Genomic DNA, 21277 nt, shown 5'->3' on the forward strand with positions numbered 1-21277 from the left:
ATACGATTCAGTTTAAGAGACGGTTCAAACTACAAGTGTTCACAAAGTACACAGAACAATTATGATAAACATCTTAAACCCTTTTTTCCCTTTTGTTTTGTTATTTAGACATAGATTATTTATGTATTTAATATTTGTATGCTTACTATTGTATATTTATTATTTATTTGTTTACTGTTCTGTTACAGAGAACAAGGACATTGGATAAAATTGCTATGTTATGAAAAGGGGTAGGATTAAATAAGCTCTAGTTCTTCCTACTCCTTTTCGGACGTGCTGTAATGAAACAACTGGAATTGTGTGATGCATTACATTGCATCGTATGCGTGTTCCAAATAAACTGAACTGAACAAAGCCGAAAACCCCAAAATGATGCTAATTATTATTATCATTGCATGTATTACTATGACTGTGTACTAACCTCACTGAATCAACGCATTACGATTGCACTAGGGATGTAACCAGTGATGGCGTTTAAACACTTTTTGGGTCTTTGTACGCATTGAATCAGAAAGGACTGACCCTGCCTTCTCCGTGTCAAAACGGTGTTCTGTTTATATTTGCCGAGTCAAATTTCCGTCCCCGTTTATTGCGTTTTTATTGATCGACTTCAAAGTAATGAACTTTCCGGTACAATTTCTTAAATTTTGATTCGCGGAAAGTTTTATCAACCACAAATACTGCATTTCCGCGTGTTATTGTTTTCGTCATGGCGCGCAATAAACCCAAGAAGCGAAGCTTCAATGAAAAGTGGCTTCAGGAGCCACTTTACAGCAAATGGCTCACTTATGAAGATGGAAAGATGTTTTGCACGCCATGTAAACGGGCTAATAAAAAGAACACCTTTACGACCGGGTGCACTGATTTTCAAAGATCCAGCCTCTTTAGGCACCAAAAAACATCAGGTTACATCCTGCTTGTCGGCTCCCAGACCGTGGTCGAGGAGCGCCGGGTAGACGTTCCCTCCAGGGCCGCTATATTGTCGGGGGTAACACCCTCCATTTTACCCGACAGTTCCGCTCTTCGGTCGGAATGACGAGGCAGCCGATTTGTTACAACTCTATGTCTTCCACAAAGCCAAGCGGACATCCACCATTCTATTAACACTCCTGAACATGCTAGCACTCCCTCTCCTAACTCGCCTACTCACTTACACACATCACTCACCCCAAATACCGCCATTCTTAAAGGGGAACGCACAGCTTATGGCCATCACGAAGCCAGAGATGAAATGCTAGAGGCATTGAGTGCCACTGTATTAAGTGACATTGAAACTAACTTGCAAAATTCTAAGTTTGTTGGCATTATTTGCCATGAAAGTGTAGATGTGGCAGTTTTTAAACGACTGATGATCTACATACAGGTGAGAATAGTCAATACAATTTGTCATATGCATGTATGCCCTGGCACACCATTATCATCATTTCATAACCGAAGCAAAAAACTTTTTGCACTTTTATACTGAAATAAATACACCTACAACTTATTAAATAAAAATATAGAGAAAATAACCGGCAACGGTAAAGTTTAGATCCATGAAGGAAAGAAGAAAGTGAATGAATGTTTATAACTGAATGAATGTACGTATGCATAAAAAATGTTTTTCTTTTGTATTATTTTTTTGATGAATTAACGTTTATGACAACCTTTTTCCAAAACACAATATAGAAAAGTGAGATATAACAGGATAATGCATACATTTATCATTTGTTTTCAAAACGGTTAAAAAAAAAAAAAAGTGGGACCCCAAAATTTTACTGTGGTAACCCATTTTTATGACTTGATGGGGTGCATGGGAGTTTTCATATTCAATTTAAATCCCCAGGGGTCTGACAGGTGACAATTTGTCACCATCTTGTGGACAATATCAGAAACTCATATCAGTGACCATGATGCATACTTTCTTAAATTTACAAGCACAGCATTTTTATCTACTTATATATTATTACTTATATGACCCAATCCAAACAACCTTTCCTAGTCATGGTGCAGGGAAAAAACTTCAACCAGCTCAAAAATTCTTACAAACATGGTCACACATAATACAACCTGCTCACTGAACTTTGTGAATATTATTTTTTTAAAAGACGTCCCTGTACTTTGTGAATATTACTAAAAAAAACATCCAATCACAATAATAAATTCGGAATTACACCCATTCAAATCCATTGCAAGGTTTAATGGGAAAAATGCAAAACACTCTCCACACTTATGCATGTTTGACCTTTAGCTGCTTGATATTTCTGATTAATTATAAAGCTTTCAAGAGGTCGTCACAAAAGTAAACAAAGTAGGAGTTAAACTTTCAAATATTATTAACTATATATCCATTATTATAGTATGTAAATACACACACATACATATATAGTGAACTTTGATTGATTGGTTGATAAGACTTGTATTTGTGTTAGCTTTTAAGATAGCTAATGAGGTAGTGCTAGCATGCTTCCCCACTGAATGAGCAGTATTACCGGTCTGTGAGTTCATCCATCTCATTTTATTTTAAAACGATGATAGTAGATGTGAGTGCGAATGTTTTTTTGGTCTATCTGTGGCCCGGTTTGAGGAGGCGACTTGTCCTGGGTGTACCTTGCCTTCCGCCCCAAGTGCAGCTGGGATAGGCTCCAGCCTCCCCCCGCAGCCCTGATAGGGATGCATACTAAATGTCAGGAGTGGTACCACGGTTTATCTTTAGACCGTTTATCGTTACGTCCCTACATTGCATTTATGGCTATGGCTGTGTAGTAGCCTTCAAAGGCTGGAACAATCATAAAAATATGAAATATTTATTTACCCATGGTATTACAACACTATAGAAAAATAATGTATAGGCCAAATACTGTATGGCGCGACAGACTCATTTGGCATGCTTCGGAGTACTTTCCTTTTCTGTGCAGTGTTGTTCACCTAATCAATACGGCGATTGGAAAGTTAGGATTTAAACGTGGAAGTTCCCCCTCTTGATAGTTCCACTCTTTGCAGATCGCTGCAGACTAGTTTCCTCCTCCCCAAACAAGCGTGTGTTTCATGCTTAGGTCATCACAATGTCATTGTCACTGTTCATAGGGTAAGGCGAAATAAGTGTTTGACTTCAGCCTAAACCCTTTCGATCTGTAGAACTGTCAATTCATGGATGTAAAATTGTTCTTGCTTATTTCATTGACCAAAGAAATATTAAACTAATAACATCATCCGGTTTCAGGAGTTATGATTTGGTGATAATATTCGCTGGCCGAAAATTCAGTGCATCGCTAGTTATTATCATACATTCTCATTCTTTGGAGAATGGCCTGAAAAGACATTTGACAAGGCTTTCAAAATGAACCGTGGTGATGTAAACAAGTTGCGCGGTTAATTACGACCCCATGGATAACATGTTAGGACAGAAAGAATAACATTTTCCTGAATGGTCTTTGCAGTACGGAGAGATGTCCAGGAGAACGATGAAGAAGCTGTCCGGGTCAAAGAACAGAGCATCCTGGAGCTGGGGACGCTGCTGGCCAAGACCGGACAGGCAGCAGGTGAGGTTAAAACTCTGAACGCTTATTCCGGATCTTGCTTGTAATTGTAATTGCTCACTTTTTCATTTTTGTTGTCTCCAGAACTCGGGGGTCTGCTGAAATTCGTCCGGCCGTTCCTGATCTCCATCAGCAAGGCCAAGGCTGCCCGGCTGGTCCGCTCTCTGCTCGACTTGTTCCTGGACATGGAGGCGGCGACGGGCCAGGAGGTGGAGTTGTGTCTGGAGTGCATCGAGTGGGCCAAAACTGAGAAGAGGACCTTCTTACGACAAGCTCTCGAGGTGAAAACGAGTCCACGTATTTGTCTTAAAACCTGACGCAGACCAAGTCCTTACTCACTAAATTCCGCCCAAGAATAGTAAAGTGTTTTATTCATTGGAATTAAAGTCCCTGTAGAGGTTAGGGGTGTCCAAGAAAATCGATTTTCGAATGACTCGCGATTCTTATTTGTGACGATTCCTAATCGACTCAAAAACTAAATATCAAAAATGTATTTAAATTTGTTTTTGTTTTTTTATCCGTCTCGTCCAGCCACTTTATTAGATGTTTTGGTATAGTTTAATTCAACAAAACCAGTTTTCTTTTAAGTAATCACAGCTGTTTATCTATTTTATAGAGAATTGTAGTTAATCAGAAAACTTGCATCCAATGTAATTACAAAAGTATTGATTCCGAATCGAGAATCATTAGGAATCGACAATCGATTCTGAATCAAATCGTTAAACCCAAGAATCGAATCGAATCCTGTGGTGCCCAAAGATTCACAGCCCGAGTAGAGATTGTTTACATTTAGTGTTGTTATAACATCTCAGCAATTTTTCATGTAAACGCTGATTGAAACTGTAATATTCTTAATTTAGTTTGGGCATTACGGCTTCTAATTTTGTTATATTTTAAAATCTTCTAATATATTTCACACAAAAAATCAATAGCCACCTGTTTTCTCACCGATAAGAGATAATTTAAAAATTTAAATAAAAACTTTTATTTGGTCCAAAACTGTTGGTTTGAAAGGAGACAATGTCACAACTTCTAGGACACCTGGCATGAACATATACTGCGTCACATATTCCATTTTGTATCAAATTGCTCTTTTTAGAACAGGTATACATTGCACTTTATATAAAATAATATTCAAAAAGCTAAATAAAGAGCTTCCTCTTGTAGACAAAACTTTTGTCTTGAAAAAAGTATTTTTCTAAACAAAAATATAGCATTGCACATCGTATGCAAATAAATAATGAACTCCAACATTGAGATTGAAAAAAGAGCAAACCTACATCTTCTGTCTTGAATAAAATACGCCAGTAAATAAAAATGTATCATTGCACATTGTATGCAAATAAGTAATGAACTCCATTGAGATTAGTAAAGTGCAAATCTACATGGTCTGTCTTGAATAAATATGTCAGTAAATAAAAATGTAGAATTGCACATTGTATGTAAATAAACATTGAGATTATTCCTAATTGAGATAATTCCAACATTGAGATTATTAAAGTATAAACTTGGCACGTTGTGGCTCAGTTGGTAGAGTGACCGTGCCAGCAACTTGAGGGTTCCAGGTTCATTTCCAGCTTCCGCCATCCTAGTTACTGCCGTTGTGTCCTTGGGCAGTGGCACCTCCACTGGTTTATGAATGTACAGGACTCCCTTGAAAAAGAGATTCTTAATCTCAATGGGACCTCCCTGGGTAAATAAAGGTTAAAAAATGTATTTCAATACTTCTGTTAACAAAAATGTAGCATTGCACATTGTGTGCAAAATTGATAATGAACTCCCAACATTAAGATTAGATCTAACTTTGCATTTTATTAAAGTCTTTAATAAAAAACTTATGTTGACAAAAATTTAGTATTGCACACTGTATGCGAATAAATAATAAACCCCAACATTGAGATGGTTAAAGTGCAAATTTACATCTTCTTTCTTGAATAAAATGTTAGTGAATGCAAAGGTAGCATTGCACACTGTATGTGAATAAATTACTCCAACATAGAGATGAATAAAGTGCAAACTGAAAACGTTTGTCTTGAATAAAATACGTCAGTAAACAAAAATGTAGCATTGCACATTGTATGCAAATAAATAATGAACACCAACATAATGATTAATAAAGTGCAAGATTACATCTTCTTTTTCTTAATAACTGTGAAGAATAATGTAGAATTGCACATTGTTTGGAAAAAAAAATCCCAAAATTGAGGTGAACAAATTGCAAACTTACATATTCTCTCTTGAATAAAATACTTCTGTAAACAAAAATGTAACATTGCACATTGTTTGCAAATAACAAAGAGGGGTCGATAGTTTTATTAATAGGATAATTGAGGCTTTTCCGCTGTATTTATAGGCATTGGGCACCACATATTTAGCTTTCTGCAGACTACAGCACACTGTGTTCCAGTGTGGTTGGCTTCATAAATAGTTTCGCCCACTCATTTTGGTTTAGACTGTCCACTAATGCTTGTCGTATGCGTCAACACAGCCAGCGCGAATTCAGCAGCGATTTGAGTGTGTGAAGGAATGAAAGTGCAAGTAAATGTGATATTGTCAAACAAAGAATTAATCTGAAGCATCCTGAGAGGATGGATGGTCATGGTGATAATTAGCAAGTGTACCATGCGATACTGTCATGGTGAGGAGTGAGGGAATAATATAACAATTTGCTTGTCGTTATTCTGTCACGTCGGACTGATGTGATTCATCTCCCTGACAAAGTTCTCCTCTTCTTCTGCCCTCAGGCTCGACTGATCTCCCTCTATTTCGACACCAAGCGATACCAGGAGGCCCTGGCGCTCGGTGGGTGCTAGCCTGCATTTTGTACACAAAAAAAATGTATTGCTGCTTGGCTGTACGTGATGTGTTTCCACGGGGTAAATGAGTCATCTTCCCTTCCCTACAGGTTCTCAGCTGCTCCTGGAGCTGAAGAAGATGGACGACAAAGCCCTGCTGGTGGAGGTTCAGTTACTAGAAAGCAAGACGTACCACGCCCTCAGCAACTTGCCCAAGGCCCGCGCCGCGCTCACCTCCGCGCGGACCACCGCCAACGGCATCTACTGTCCCCCCAAACTCCAGGCAGCTCTGGACATGCAGTCAGGTGGGGCCGCCGTTGTCGTCGTCTGGGGCATTTATCCGACATTGACTGACTCAGCGCGTGTGCGTCTTGTGCAGGGATCATACACGCGGCAGAGGAGAAGGACTGGAAGACGGCCTACTCCTACTTCTTCGAGGCGTTTGAGGGCTACGACTCCATCGACAGCCCCCGAGCCATCACAGCCCTCAAATACATGCTCCTCTGCAAAATTGTCCTCAACTTGTAAGTGTCAGCTGATCCTTCCTTTTCCTTCCCGTGACAGTGACTGACCTTTCTCTGCTATTTGATGCCTCTGCAGACCAGAGGAGGTGCAATCCCTGATCAGCGGTAAACTGGCCCTGCGATACACCGGCCGTCAGGCAAGGATTTGTTTTTTCCCACTGTGGTCTAGAGATTGACCGATATGTTTTTTTCAGGGCCGATAACGGTCATTAGTAGTCAAGGAGCGATATTTGGAGCTAAGTTTTTTCAACACGAATGGTATAAGCCAGTAAACAGCTGGATAAGGCTTTGAATTAATCCAAAGAGGTGCATTAGGTCTTCAAAAAATTACACTATTTTGTTATTCACAGGTCTGTCTATAAGAATAACAAAATTGCAAGGCTTTGAATTGTTTTTTCAAGCTGGGGTACTTGAATCTTGTGTCGCCAGGCAGAATTCAAACTATAATCCCGCCCCCCACTCTGTGCGCCTCACTGATAGTCCCTCCCAGTCTCCTCCCCTCTGGAAGTGCACAAAATTGCGCACGAAAGCTCTATGTGCACACGCATAGGTTGTTGACAGTCTGAAGTTGCAGCAAAGATCCCCTTGTTGGTATTTTTTTGGAAAATGGACATACTTGCCAACCTTGAGACCTCCGAATTCGGGAGATTGGGGGGTGGGGGCTGGTTGAAATTAAAGTATTTCTTATATATATATATATATATATACCGTATTTCCTTGAATTGGCGCAGGGAATACAGTATTCGCACGTCTAGAATTACTGCCGGGTCAAACTCGTTTCTCAAAATAATTAACGCATGCTTGGCCTTATCGCCGGTTCATTATTAACGCCGGATCAAATTCGTTTCGCAAAATATTAATTTTATTATCGCATGTCTATAATTTTCGCCGGGTCAAACTCGTTTCGCAAAATATTTAGCATATGGCTAGAACTTCCGCCGGGTCAAATTCGTTACGTCACGAGTGACGCTTTACCTGTCCTCATTTTTAAAATGGAGGAAGCTGCTTTCAGTAGTTTGCAATCGCACAAAGGAAAAAAGATAAAGAGCTATTCAGTAGGATTTAAGGTCCAAGCTATTGAATACCGGTACAGTATGCTAAAAAGAACAGTAAGCAGCTATGTTTTATTAATATACCGTAGCTGCGTGTGTCAAATACGGTATAAGTCATTAAATGACTCCCGCCTCCTGGTGGTAGAGGGCGCTACCGCGCTAGTGATCCTTCTTGCGACTTCCGGTACTGCAGAAGAAGTGACTACACGCAGCAAGAGGTTGTTTTTTTTTAACATGGAGGATTACATACCGGTATCTAAAATAAAACAGTTTTTCTAAACTGGACTTTCAATCGAAGCAGGAGGTAATAATTAAAGGAATATCTCCATCGAGACAGGGAGACTTTTAAAACTGAAGAAAGAAAATAAGGAAGACTTCTATAAACAAGTTATCGATGCTTTTGGTCAGAAGGAGCTGCAAATGGACTCCATTTATAAGTACAGGTAAGACCATAATAACGTTTTTTTTTATTAAATGTGCTTTTCATGATGGTATGCTTACATCACACTCAAAGCGCACGCCTAAATTTACCGCATTCCTTTTGGTAAACGCCGGAGTGAGAAGAGGTTTTAAAATAATTACCGCATGCACGGCCATCCCGCCGGCTTCCGGTAAACGCCGGAGTGACAGGAGGTTTTAAATTAATTAGCGCCCCTGCTGCTATTCAAGGAAATACGGTATGTATATATATATATATATATATATATATATATATATATATATATATATATATATATATATATATAGTACAGTAATGAAAACACAGTTGTTCTACTAACTGTACTGTACTTGCTGCTTACTTTAAAAAAAAAAAACACTTACCTTTCACTATTTGAGTAGCTTTTGTTCTGCCATTTGAGTACTGGCGAGCGATCTCTGAATCCGGGAACATATCCTTCACGGATTTGTTGAAAACATCCGCAAATGAGAACGGAATGTTGCTTGCAAGGTGGCCCATAATACTGCGTTGCCGCAGCCTTGTGCTTATCTGACCGTTCGTGAGTGACTATATCCACTCGGCCACTGTGTTATGGGTTATAGATAAACCTATGGATAACGGAGACATATATAATAGTCTCCTTTTCAGGTGAGAGACGACGCTAAAGGCAGTGCCTTTAAGGCACGCCCCCAATATAGTTGTCTGGCTGGAAATCGGGACATTTTCGGGAGAGTGGTTGTCCCGGGAGATTTTCGTGAGAGGCACTGAAATTCGGGAGGGTTGGCAAGTATGAAAATGGAACTCAGTGGCCTTGTGGTTAGAGTGTCCACCCTGAGATCGGTAGGTTGTGAGTTAAAACCCCGGCCGAGTCATATCAAAGACTATAAAATTGGGACCCATTACCTCCCTGCTTGGCACTCAGTATCAAGGGTTGGAACTGGGGGTTAAATCACCAAAAATGATTCCCGGGTGCAGCCACCGCTGCTGCCCACTGCTCCCCTCACCTCCCAGGGGGTGAACAAGGGGATGGGTCAAATGCAGATGACAAATTTCACCACACCTAGCGTGTGTGTGACAATCATTGGTACTTTAACTTTAACATTAGGTTACCGGTCTAGAAGGACAACAGCAACTTGCACGTCCAAAGTTAGTCCAAGACTGTCCCGCAATGCCCTCCATCTTGAATATGCCTGACCGATATTCATTCGAGTTTAGGGTCTTTTCTGTTTTTTTAACCATACAACGTCTTTCTTTCTTTGATTTCCTCTTGTTTTTTTTTAGCAGTACATGCTGTAACAGCAAGTGCAGGTATTGCGATCTTTCCAGGTGGGTGTTCGGCAGCCATGCTTTACTGAAAACAAGCTTGCACCGTGCACGCACTTCACTATATATTGCATCAGCCAATGAGGAGGCTCCTTCGTGACCCCTCCTTTCTCTAAGTCTTGTGATTGTATCTGGAAGGGTTGACCACCATCTAGACAAATGTTTTTGTCTTCCGGTGTTTTATATACTAAAATACTTAACTATAAGGCACAGACAGCACGCATTTGTACAATGTATTCATAAATAATCACTGTTACGATATACTGTATGATGCTAATATTTTTTTTAGTTAAAGAATATAACTTAGGTACCCCAGCTTTAACATAATTTTTTGTTTAAAAGGTGGGACCAGTAGTGACAATGTTTTATGCGGCGCTAATATTGTTTAATTTATCAGCAAAAAACACCAAACACCTTTGTTACATGTGTCTAAGACAGGGATGTCCAAAGTGTGGCCCGGGGGCCATTTGCGGCCCGCAGCTCAAGTTTTGTCCAAATAAAATCAGACGAAAAAAACTACACTAAAAATGTAAGCATAATGAGCAAAAAATATTAGCAAATTTTAATACTAACAATTCATACGAAGCAGACACATTGTTTAGTCTGTAAATGAATATGTCTGTTTTAGAATTATTTTTTTTTTTTTACAAAATAAAATATCAAAACGGGCCCTGCATGCTTTGACTTTTCTGTATGCGGCCCTTTGTGGAAAAAGTTTGGACACCCCTGGTCTAAGAGGAGCATTTACATTTCAAAACACAGAAAATCTTCTGGAAAATTTGTAAAAATTTGAAATTTTTCTACCTCACAATAACGCATCTACTCAATTTTATACAATTGTATGGATTTTATACATTGTAAGGTTGCTGAAATATTGTGAAAATGTTAATAAATACAATTCTGGGCTCCTTCACATAGATTATAGTTGAGACCTTTTTCAAGATAATTTCTTCCTGGATGTTACAGAAAGTGTGAGATGCTGCCTGCTCTTCTTTACTTATGTAATAATCTTATTTGTCAATATATTTACACAAAGTTTGTGTTTTTGGCAGAGATATCTTTTCTGTCGTCTTCATGTCCGTCCATCGCTGTCGCGTTATTTGATTGAATCATGGAACATAAAACTCGTGGCGCTCCTTTAATGAGCCCACGATGCGAGTGTTGTGGACGGAGGCTTGTCGAGCGACTCCATCGCTGCGGTAGCCAAAACAAAGAAAACGGCACCGGGGCGACGCCAGGAAGGAGGGATAAAAACTGGATTTCCTGGCAAAAATTACAAGTTTTGACGACCAGCACTGCAAGTAGGAGAGGAAGGGGGTGTGGTCATATGAGTGCCGTAGTAAAAGCAGCTGAGCAAACTGGAAAATAATTCTCGCGTGAAGTCAAATAAATGCAGTGTCAGATATCAAAACATATTTGAGGAGAATGATTGACAAAGGAAGTAATTTTTATTCCTAAAATGGTTTAAAAAAATATTGAAATCCAGCAAAAAGGGAACTTTATTGATTTTTTTAAAAATACTAAGTACAGATACAGTATCATATGTGTATATATTGTATCTGCTGATGTAGTTCTGTTGTAGGCCGATACTGATATACGTCAAAATGACAAATAGCGCTGATAGTCGGTCGATTTCCACTGTGGCCACAGATGGATTTATTTTGACTGTTTCAAGAGGTTGAAGGTTTGTCTCCCTGCAGACAGACGCTCTCAAATGTGTCGCCCAGGCCAGCAAGAACCGATCGTTAGCAGACTTTGAAAAGGTAAGAAGAGGATCTTGTCAGGAGGAAGTGAGGTTGACGCTCCTAAACGTGAGCGTGTGTGCGCCCCCTGCAGGCCCTCACAGAGTACAGAGCGGAGCTGAGGGACGACCCCATCATCAACACACACCTGGCCACGCTGTACGACAACCTGCTGGAACAGAACCTCATCCGGGTCATCGAGCCCTTCTCCAGGGTGCAGGTGCGTTCCCACATGGTGTCTTCAGAATAAAATATAATAGTTTTCATTATAGGCTGTCAAAGCATTTAAATATTTAATCACCATTTGTCACATTTTGTCTGGGTGCAAGCATTTTATCTTTAATAGGTGTACCTCAGACAGATCCTTTTTTGAGGTTTATGATACTATCAACATGGGAGTGGACAATTTGTTCGATTTATGCAAATGTTTGTTAAACATTGTGCTATTTTAAACAGCTAAACACAAAATGGACACCAACACTCTTTTACACACACTATCTCGCACAGAAACAAACATCTCTCAGTGGGCTTTAAAAACTCTATCACTATATAAGTGTTTATATTTATATTTTTTATGACTTATTTAAAATAAGGAGCAGGTAAATGTTAACATTTTTATTTAGCTATTTGTATGTTATATTTATACATGTGTGTGTGTATATGTTAGTTTTAATGTTTTTTTAATATGTTATTTATATTTTATTTTTATACATGTATATATTTTTTACAGATTTCAAATGTAACTTCCTCTGATTGTAATGCCCTCAGCTGTCAGGGCAGAAAGGAAATGTCAACACAAGCATGGAAAACACTCAAACTATGTAAACAAAAAAGTAAAATCCCATTGAAGACTTAACAATAAGCTCTTAAAATGAAAGTGCAAAAATAACGAATATGTAAGAAATGCTTAATCTAGTGTAAGAAAATAGTGCAAAGTTTGAAAATGTAAACATGGAGAAACCTGAGAAGAACTATTTTCTGCAGGGTTATTGGCAGGAAGTTACAGCTGTGCTCTAAAGGGTGAGCACGGCCAAGGTGGTGTGGTATTAGCAGTCTTGCCTTGCATCATTTACAGACCACATTGGTCTGACTACGGTCCCTTTGGAAAAAAAATCCCCAAAAACTGTCTGGTGACTTTTCTTTTTTTATCCACAATTTCTTCATTTTTAATTTCTCTTCTCACTCCATGCAAAGAATCAACCAAACTTGATAGTTGATACAGTCACCTGATTGGCTGTTAGTGTGTCACGTCATCACTTCCTGCATTACTCAGTTACCAGAGAGCGAGTGCCCTTGTTCATGCAACCAACATTGCTTCAATACTTCCAAAGTAAAATTAACGAATGCATTTTTAATCGATGTCGGTTACGTGTCTATCGCGATATATAATGATATAATCTATCGCCAGTGCACATGGGGTGACCAAAAAAGAGTGGCATCAAAGAAAATGAGCGTTAATTTGTCATCAGGTCTACTTTGACAGCCCTAGTTCATTTACTGACTGTGCTTGTGTCTACAGATAGAACACATATCGGGTCTAATCAAACTGTCAAAGGTAAGTCCTCCTCTCCTCCCTCGCCTACAGTCAGACCACTTGTCCCTCTTCATACAGCATCTTATCTCCAGGGGGATGTAGAGCGTAAACTATCGCAGATGATTCTGGACAAAAAGTTTCACGGTATGATCCATCATATATATCTCCGCACGGCACAAGCGTGAGCTTTGAAGCATTACTTAGGAGTTTCTCTGCGCCGCAGGAATCCTGGACCAGGGAGAAGGAGTCTTGATCATCTTTGAGGAGCCGCCAGTGGACAAAACGTACGAAGCAGCCTTGGAAACCATTCAGAACATGAGCAAAGTGGTGGACTCACTTTACAACAAAGCCAAGAAGCTGACATAGGTGAGACGATTGCCATTCTCGGATCGGTAGAGCAGGGGTGTCCAAAGTGCGGCCAGCAGCTCATTTTTAACGGCCCACAGCACATTCTGAAAATACTATCCCAAAAAACATAGAAAAGTGGAATAGAAGAGCAAACAGATGAATTGTGACGAGATAAAGTTGCAATGTGGACTCTAATAACACAAAGCTGTCATGCAAGCTGTTTTTTACTTGAAAACTGTCATTGCTCAAATAATAATTAATCAAAATCAATCAGATCAAATATTTCACTTGGAAATACTTTTGGGGGAAAACATTGCAAATTTTGTGTATTTGCCATTTTAAAAAACAAAGTTTTTAATGAAAAACTGGCAGAAATCATACGAAAAACATAACAAAATCATAAAAACTTATAATCGAGGTTTAGATCTGAAGTTGATCTAGAGTGTTGAAAGTAAAAAAACAACTTATTTTTAACATTTTTATGAGTGGGGCCCTTTAAATCCCCAATAATTTAAGTGGGATTATGTTTTTCTTATTAAAAAAAAGAATTAATCAATGTTATAAATTATTAACCTATTTAAGGCTCCATTTACGTCACATCAAATATTCCCCTTTTAAAAAAATTGGTGGAAAAATATTGCATATTTTGTGTTTTTTCCATAAAAACAAGGTTTTGACAAGAATGGCATAAAACATGAAAAAATAGAAGACTTATCGACGAATAGATCTGAAGTTGACCCAAAGACTTAAGCGTTAAAAGTTAAACACAAAAAAATGTATGACTTAATTTTAATGTTTTTATGAGTCGGGCTCTTTGAGGTCCCTGAATATTTTAGTTGGAATTCTTAAAAGAAAAAAACTGGCATTGCTCAAAAAATAATACTGAATTAAAATCAATATTGTTATGAATTATTGACGTATTTGAAGCTCGACTTGCTTCACACCATATATTGCACTTTGAAAAATGTTGTGGGGGAAATGTACATTTTGTTTTTTAAAAAAAACCAAAAAAAACAGGGTTTTGTCAAAAAGGACGTAAAACAAACAAGAAGAAAACTTTTTTTTTTTTTAAATAAAAACCTAAAATAAACAGAAATATCTGAAGTTGATCTCGAGACTTAAGTATTGAAAGTAAAAAAAAATATGAATTACTGGTACTTATTTTTAACACTTATGAGTGGGACCCTTTTGGATCCCTAAGAATTTTAGTGGGATTTTTTTTTAAGCTCATTGCTCAAAAAATGTGTTATGAATTATTGACCAATTGACCTAAGTTCCAATAACTTCACATCAAATATTCCACTTTTAAAATGTTTTGGTGGAAAATATTGCACATTTTGTGTGTTTGCCATAAAAACACTGGGTTTTGACAAAAGGGCAAAAAACAGAGAAAAATATATTTATTGATAGACTGAAAATTGATCTACAGATTTAAGTGTTGAATAAAAAAATAATATATGATTTTATTTTTTTATATTTTAATGAGTGAGACACTTCTCATGTGAGAACCTTTCTCTCTCTCCACCTAATCAGTGGCCTAGTGGTTAGAGGTTCCGCCCTGAGATCGGTAGGTTGTGAGTTCAAACCCCGGCCGAGTCATGCCAAAGACTAAAAAAATGGGACCCATTACCTCCCTGCTTGGCACTCAGCATCAAGGGTTGGAATTGGGGGTTAAATCACCAAAAATGATTCCCGGGCGTGGCACCGCTGCTCCCCTCACCTCCCAGGGGGTGATCAAGGGGATTGGACAAATGCAGAGGACAAATTTCACCACACCTAGTGTGTGTGTGACAATCATTGGTACTTTAACTTTTAATTTTAACTTGAGGGTAGCCCTAAAGTTAAAAAAATATGTATAGTATTAGTTTTGAAAATGAAAAATATCAAAATGGCCCCTGCATGCTTTCATATTCCAGCGTGGGGCCCTAAGGGGAATAGGTTTGGACACCCCTGCCCGAGTATGAAATGTTGATATGGAAGCTTGATGCGTTTACTCTGCTCTTTGTGGTCCTCAGAGCAGCCCGGAGGCTGCGTGGTGGAGGAGCTGTGTGTGTTTGAGCAGCGTATGTAACATTTGAAGAAGAACACAAACGATTCCCCCATCACACACCCCTCCCCCCTCACTCAATGGACAGTATCGCAACTTCTCTTCTTTTATTTTGTCCCCCCCCATCCCCTTTTCATTTTGATATCTCTTCTTCTAACACAGCGGCCGAGCCAGGCCATCAGGGAATATTATTGTACAACTACAATAAAACGACGAAAAGGATGAACAGTACATACATATATCTTTATATCTCAAATGCAGACACAACACTTTTTGTCCTTTGACTTCGCCATGTCTCTCAAAAGCGCAACTGTTCAGTTTTTGGAAGAATGGAACACGATTTCGGTTGAACAGCGACTTCCCCATATCAATGCCAACAGTTTCAGTCCCCACTGTACTTCAGAAGTGTATTAAACTCACTATATTTGCTTTTTGGTTTTGTGTTTTTGTAATTAAAAAAACAATGATGGTTGCCACTTGTCCGCCCCACCTGAATGCTCGTGTACATTTGTAAAAGAGGCAAGGTGAACTTTCACCACCGGTGCCACGTTTCTTGGCGTCGGGAGGCACACAGTTTGTCTTCTTTGCCTCTTGAGCATCCTCTCTTCTCCATTGTTAGTTCCTAGCATAGTGTGGTATGCTAGTAACCAAACAATTTGTATGGTTTTGTTGTTTTTTTCTCTCTTATAAAGACATTTTCAAAATAAATATTTTGTATTTTAAAGACATCTGTCCTGTCTCTTGAAACAACACTTAAATACCTTGACAAACTGTCCTCGCTCAAAATGCTACTTGGTTCAAATAGTTAAATGCGTGGGCCCTGTTTATAAAAAAGCACTTTTAAAACAATTCATTGCTAGATACATGAAAAAGAGTCAGGATAATATGCAAAATGAATAGTTTACTCTTAACATCCATCCATTCATTTTCTACCGCTTGTCCCTTACTCTTAACATAAAATTCAAAATATTCTGTTGGAGCGAAGCTGTGACGTCTACAATTTGTTTCTCACGTGATGCCACAAGATCCCGCCCATTCTCGCGGTATTATAATAGTAAAGTCGCGGGCCCTGTTCATTAAAAATTACATTTTACACGAGTTACCAAAATAACTGAAAATAATATATTTCTTACTTATAAAATGTGAATTCTGTATTGCGTCGGAGCGTCAATGTATTTTTGTCACGTGATACAACAAGATCCCGCTCGTTCCCGCGATACTAAAAATATACATTCGCAGGCCCTGTTCATAAAAAAGTAAATTTTACACAATTGGTTAACAAAATAAATCAAATAAGTCAAGGTAATATGTAAAATGTATATATTTTTAGATTTTTATAATAGAAATAATGTATTGGGTCGAAGCGCTCTCACGCTGCTTTAAAGTCAACGTATTTTTGTCAAGTGATACCACAAGATCCCGATTGTTCTCGCGATACTAAAGTAGTACATTTGCAGGCGCTGTTATAAGAAAGTACATTTTCCACAACTGGTTACTAAATAAGTGAAAAAGAGTCAGGATATTGTTAAAAATTAACTTTACTTCATAAAATATAATTACTACTTTTTTTAATTAAACAATTAAACACACAGACAGCACACATTGACAAACAAACCAGGGCACTTCCAATACATAGCAATATTACAGATATTCAGTGGGTTGAGCAATCAACATTGTTCGACAAACAAAACATGTTAGAAAAAATGCAAAATGAGAAAATATTTTCTAAAACAACTTAAATTCCTGCAATTAAAGACAATCATTTAATGGCTTTTAATTTTAATTTTATTTTTTAACATTTTCCGAGATTTTATTAATAATTTGAAATAATCGATCCAATGGTAGAATTTGGATATTACGCTCAGAAATCGACTTTATTGTACACAAAAATAGCTTGCAACAATATATGAATAATAATTTCTAGATTGCCGTCTTTCATTAATATACCAACTTCAATCTCCTCCTAAAATAAGTGTACAGTATCACATTATATAAAATAAACACTCTCACGCTGCGGTGACGTCTATGTATTTTGGTCACATGATGCACCAAGATCTCGCGATACTTGGTGGAGTGTGCCGTTGTCTGTCATCGGAAGAACTTTGTTGAGTTCTAGTTTGCACTTCAGGCGTCAAACTCCAAACACAAATATGACATCGAGGGTGAGTGGAACTTGTTTTAAACATCGAAAACACACACATTGCTACTTTAGCGACGGTTAAAAGTCGTCTTTAAAAGACTTGAAAGGCTGTCTTACGTTCCTCGAGTGTGGCAAAAAATACTTGTCATTCAAAAGTTGGCATCCCGGAAAGACACATTTTATCACCGCGAAATAGTCTGCTAGCACGAGTTAGGTCGCGCTTAAATGTGATAAACTTCGCTCCAAAGCAGTAGAAAGTTAGGACGGGTTCATTGTATGGGACTAAAGTGATGTGTAAGCAAGTGTTCTTGCCCTAAAAGGCGGATTTGTCTCAGACAAGCTCAGCACGTCACGTGACTAAAATTGGCCAATTCAACATGTCCGAAAAGGAGCAGGATGAGCTTATTTACTAATCTTCTTCTTCATATCTACCACTGATAATTCAATAACACCATGTATTTTACATGTTGACGTTCATCATTCATCATTTCTTTTTATTCCTTTCATGAAAATGCATATATACAGGCCACGTACAGTTGACACTTTCATTGTTTTTTTGTTTCTTATACATTTCCATGACCAGAAAGGAGCAGATGGAAGAATACTATTTTTATATTTATCTGCCCCCTTTTTAACACAAATTATTTTAGATGACTTCGTGGGTTCCCTCCGGGTACTCCGGCTTCCTCCCACCTCCAAAAACATGCACCTGGGGATAGGTTGATTGGCAACACTAAATTGGCCCTAGTGTGTGAATGTTGTCTGTCTATCTGTGTTGGCCCTGTGATGAGGTGGCGACTTGTCCAGGGTGTACCCCGCCTTCCGCCCGAATGCAGCTGAGATAGGCTCCAGCACCCTCCGCGACCCCAAAAGGGACAAGCGGTAGAAAATGGATGGACTTTATAACTGTTCCCTCCACCAACACCCGAACTCCAACATACTTTTTCATTTTCGTTTAAGCATTTTCACAATGACACGTCCAATCAAAATTCAAAAATCAGTTTGATATAATTCCAGTTGTCTCTTTTTGTAACTCTTTTTGAATTCAAAAATATTCTTGCAACTTTTTAAGTCTTTGTTTAGAGAATTCCATGCTTTCACACCAGCAACAGACCAATCAATCAATCAATCAATGTTTATTTATACAGCCCTAAATCACAAGTGTCTCAAAGGGCTGCACAAGCCACAACGACATCCGCGGTACAGAGCCCACATAAGGGCAAGGAAAAACTCACAACCCCAATGGGACGTCGATGTGAATGACTATGAGAAACCTTGGAGAGGACCGCATATGTGGGTGACCCCCCCCCCCCCCCCCCTCTAAGGGAGACCCGATGCAATGGACGTCGAGTGGGTCTGACATAATATTGTGAAAGTCCAGTCTATAGTAGATCTAACATAATAGTGAGAGTCCAGTCCATAGTGGGGCCAGCAGGAGACCATCTCGAGCGGAGACGGGTCAGCAGTGCAGAGATGTCCCCAACCGATGCACAGGCGAGTGGAGGAAAAGAAATGGCAGATCAACTGGTCTAAAAAGGGGGTCTATTTAAAGGCTAGAGTATACAAGTGAGTTTTAAGATGGGACTTAAATGCTTCTACTGAGGTAGCATCTCTAACTGTTACCGGGAGGGCATTCCATAGTACTGGAGCCCGAATAGAAAACGCTCTATAGCCCGCAGACTTTCTTTGGGCTCTGGGAATCACTAATAAGCCGGAGTTCTTTGAACGCAGATTTCTTGCCGGGACATATGGTACAATACAATCGGCAAGATAGGATGGAGCTAGACTGTGTAGTATTTTATACGTAAGTGGTAAAACCTTAAAGTCACATCTTAAGTGCACAGGAAGCCAGTGCAGGTGAGCCAGTATAGGTATATAAAGGTATATACAGTATAGGTGTACGTAATATGATCAAACTTTCTTGTTCTTGTCAAAAGTCTAGCAGCCGCATTTTGTGCCAACTGTAATCTTTTAATGCTAGACATAGGGAGACCCGAAAATAATACGTTACAGTAATCGAGACGAGACGTAACAAACGCATGAATAAGGATCTCAGCGTCGCTAGTGGACAAAAAGACAAGCACATTTGTTTCAAATTTGTTCGCATTCTTGGTTGTTTAAAATCATACGGCCTTCTGTGGTTCTCATCTTCAGACGTGAACACAAATAACTTTTGTAAGTCCTTCGGAAGAACTTTATTGCTAGCTTTGAACATCACTAATGGAGTATGCAATTCTACAATGTCTTTTAGTTTTACTAATCCTGACCTAATGAAGAGTGGATTTGTGTGGTCTCTGTATCCTACGGTAAAAATGATACGAATTACTCTTTTATGTAAAAGAAATAAATGCATTATGTTGCTGTGATATGTATTTCCCCATATTTCTGCACAATAATTGAAATAAGGTAGAATAATTGAGCAATATAACATTCTCATTGTATTATACAGGAAACTGTATTTAACCTTGTTCAAAATAAATAAGCTTTTAGTTACCTTATTTTTCACATGCAATATATGAGCTTTCCATGTCAACTTTTCATCTAAGATGACCCCAAGAAATCTGATTTCAGACACCTTCTCAATTTTCACATTGTTTATGGATACAATAACTTCTATCTTTCTTTTATTACTGAATACCATAAATTTAGTATTTTCCAAATTTAAAGATAATACGTTCATATTAATATTTCCTATGCTTGCGTTTTGATCATATTTTGTCAGTGGCCATTTTAATAAGTGAACTGCCATGTAAACACCTAGGAGTTTTGTAGTGTGCGGTGAATGTAATGCTGCGTTCTGCCAGCAGATGGTAGTCAAGTATCTTTATTAGGGGGACGGCGTGGCTAAGTTGGTAGAGTGGCCGTGCCAGCAATCGGAGGGTTGCTGGTTACTGGGGTTCAATCCCCACCTTCTACCATCCTAGTCACGTCCGTTGTGTCCTTGGGCAAGACACTTCACCCTTGCTCCTGATGGCTGCTGGTTAGCGCCTTGCATGGCAGCTCCCGTCATCAGTGTGTGACTGTGTGTGTGTGAATGGGTGAATGTGGAAATACTGTCAAAGCGCTTTGAGTACCTTGAAGGTAGAAAAGCGCTCTACAAGTATAACCCATTTATCATTTATTTATCATTTATCTGCAAACAAGTACTTTAATCACTATGTGCAAGGCTAAATAATAAATAAGAGTGCAGTGGTTAACAGAGCAAGAGCAAAAAAGATGAAGTGAACATGAGTTAGTTCTTTTGCTTTGGCGACCAAAACATTTCTCTTGGACGCCTACTTCCTCAATTAAAAATAAATAAATAACAGAGTATGTATGAAATATGTTTTAAAAAAAATAGTATTTCAAATGTGTATTATGTGTATGACTTTATGGAAACAAAGACCCAACTTAATTAAACTAAATGGTTCAATCTGATCGTATTATTTGGAAATGTCCAGCCATTTACAGTCAAACACAACATCAACAAAGCAGGACGCAATTCAAGTTAAAGTTAAAGTACCAATGATTGTCACACACACACACTAGGTGTGGTGAAATTTGTCCTCTGCATTTGACCCATCCCCTTGTTCACCCCCTGGGAGGTGAGGGGAGCAGTGTGCAGCAGCGGTGGCTGCGCCCGGGAATCATTTTTGGTGATTTAACCCCCAATTCCAACCCTTGATGCTGAGTGCCAAGCAGGGAGGTGATGGGTCCCATTTTTATAGTCTTTGGTATGACTCGGCCGGGGTTTGAACTCACAACCTACCGATCTCAGGACGGACACTCTAAGGGCCTAGTGAGTAACGGCCATACACTATATTGCCAACAGTATT

At 38.8% G+C, this 21277-nt stretch overlaps 2 protein-coding genes across 2 annotated transcripts in view; both read left to right on the plus strand.

Annotated features, from left to right (window-relative positions):
• psmd11b (proteasome 26S subunit, non-ATPase 11b) overlaps positions 1-16046 on the plus strand; it is a 26124-nt gene extending 10078 nt beyond the window's left edge. The window contains exons 2-13 of the mRNA XM_062056904.1: positions 3420-3521; positions 3603-3799; positions 6263-6320; positions 6424-6618; positions 6693-6837; positions 6914-6974; positions 11352-11414; positions 11488-11613; positions 12913-12948; positions 13020-13071; positions 13151-13293; positions 15291-16046. Coding sequence (XP_061912888.1) covers positions 3420-3521; positions 3603-3799; positions 6263-6320; positions 6424-6618; positions 6693-6837; positions 6914-6974; positions 11352-11414; positions 11488-11613; positions 12913-12948; positions 13020-13071; positions 13151-13293 — 1178 coding nt within the window. The 3' untranslated portion in view covers positions 15291-16046. The remainder of the gene's footprint in view (positions 1-3419; positions 3522-3602; positions 3800-6262; positions 6321-6423; positions 6619-6692; positions 6838-6913; positions 6975-11351; positions 11415-11487; positions 11614-12912; positions 12949-13019; positions 13072-13150; positions 13294-15290) is intronic.
• A 1349-nt stretch (positions 16047-17395) lies between these two features.
• Positions 17396-21277, plus strand: part of LOC133656091 (vesicle-fusing ATPase-like) — a 73477-nt gene continuing 69595 nt past the window's right edge. The window contains exon 1 of the mRNA XM_062056906.1: positions 17396-17484. Within this exon, the coding sequence (XP_061912890.1) occupies positions 17473-17484 (12 nt within the window). The 5' untranslated portion in view covers positions 17396-17472. The remainder of the gene's footprint in view (positions 17485-21277) is intronic.

Source organism: Entelurus aequoreus, linkage group LG08 (assembly GCF_033978785.1).
Source record: "Entelurus aequoreus isolate RoL-2023_Sb linkage group LG08, RoL_Eaeq_v1.1, whole genome shotgun sequence".
NCBI lineage: Eukaryota > Metazoa > Chordata > Actinopteri > Syngnathiformes > Syngnathidae > Entelurus > Entelurus aequoreus.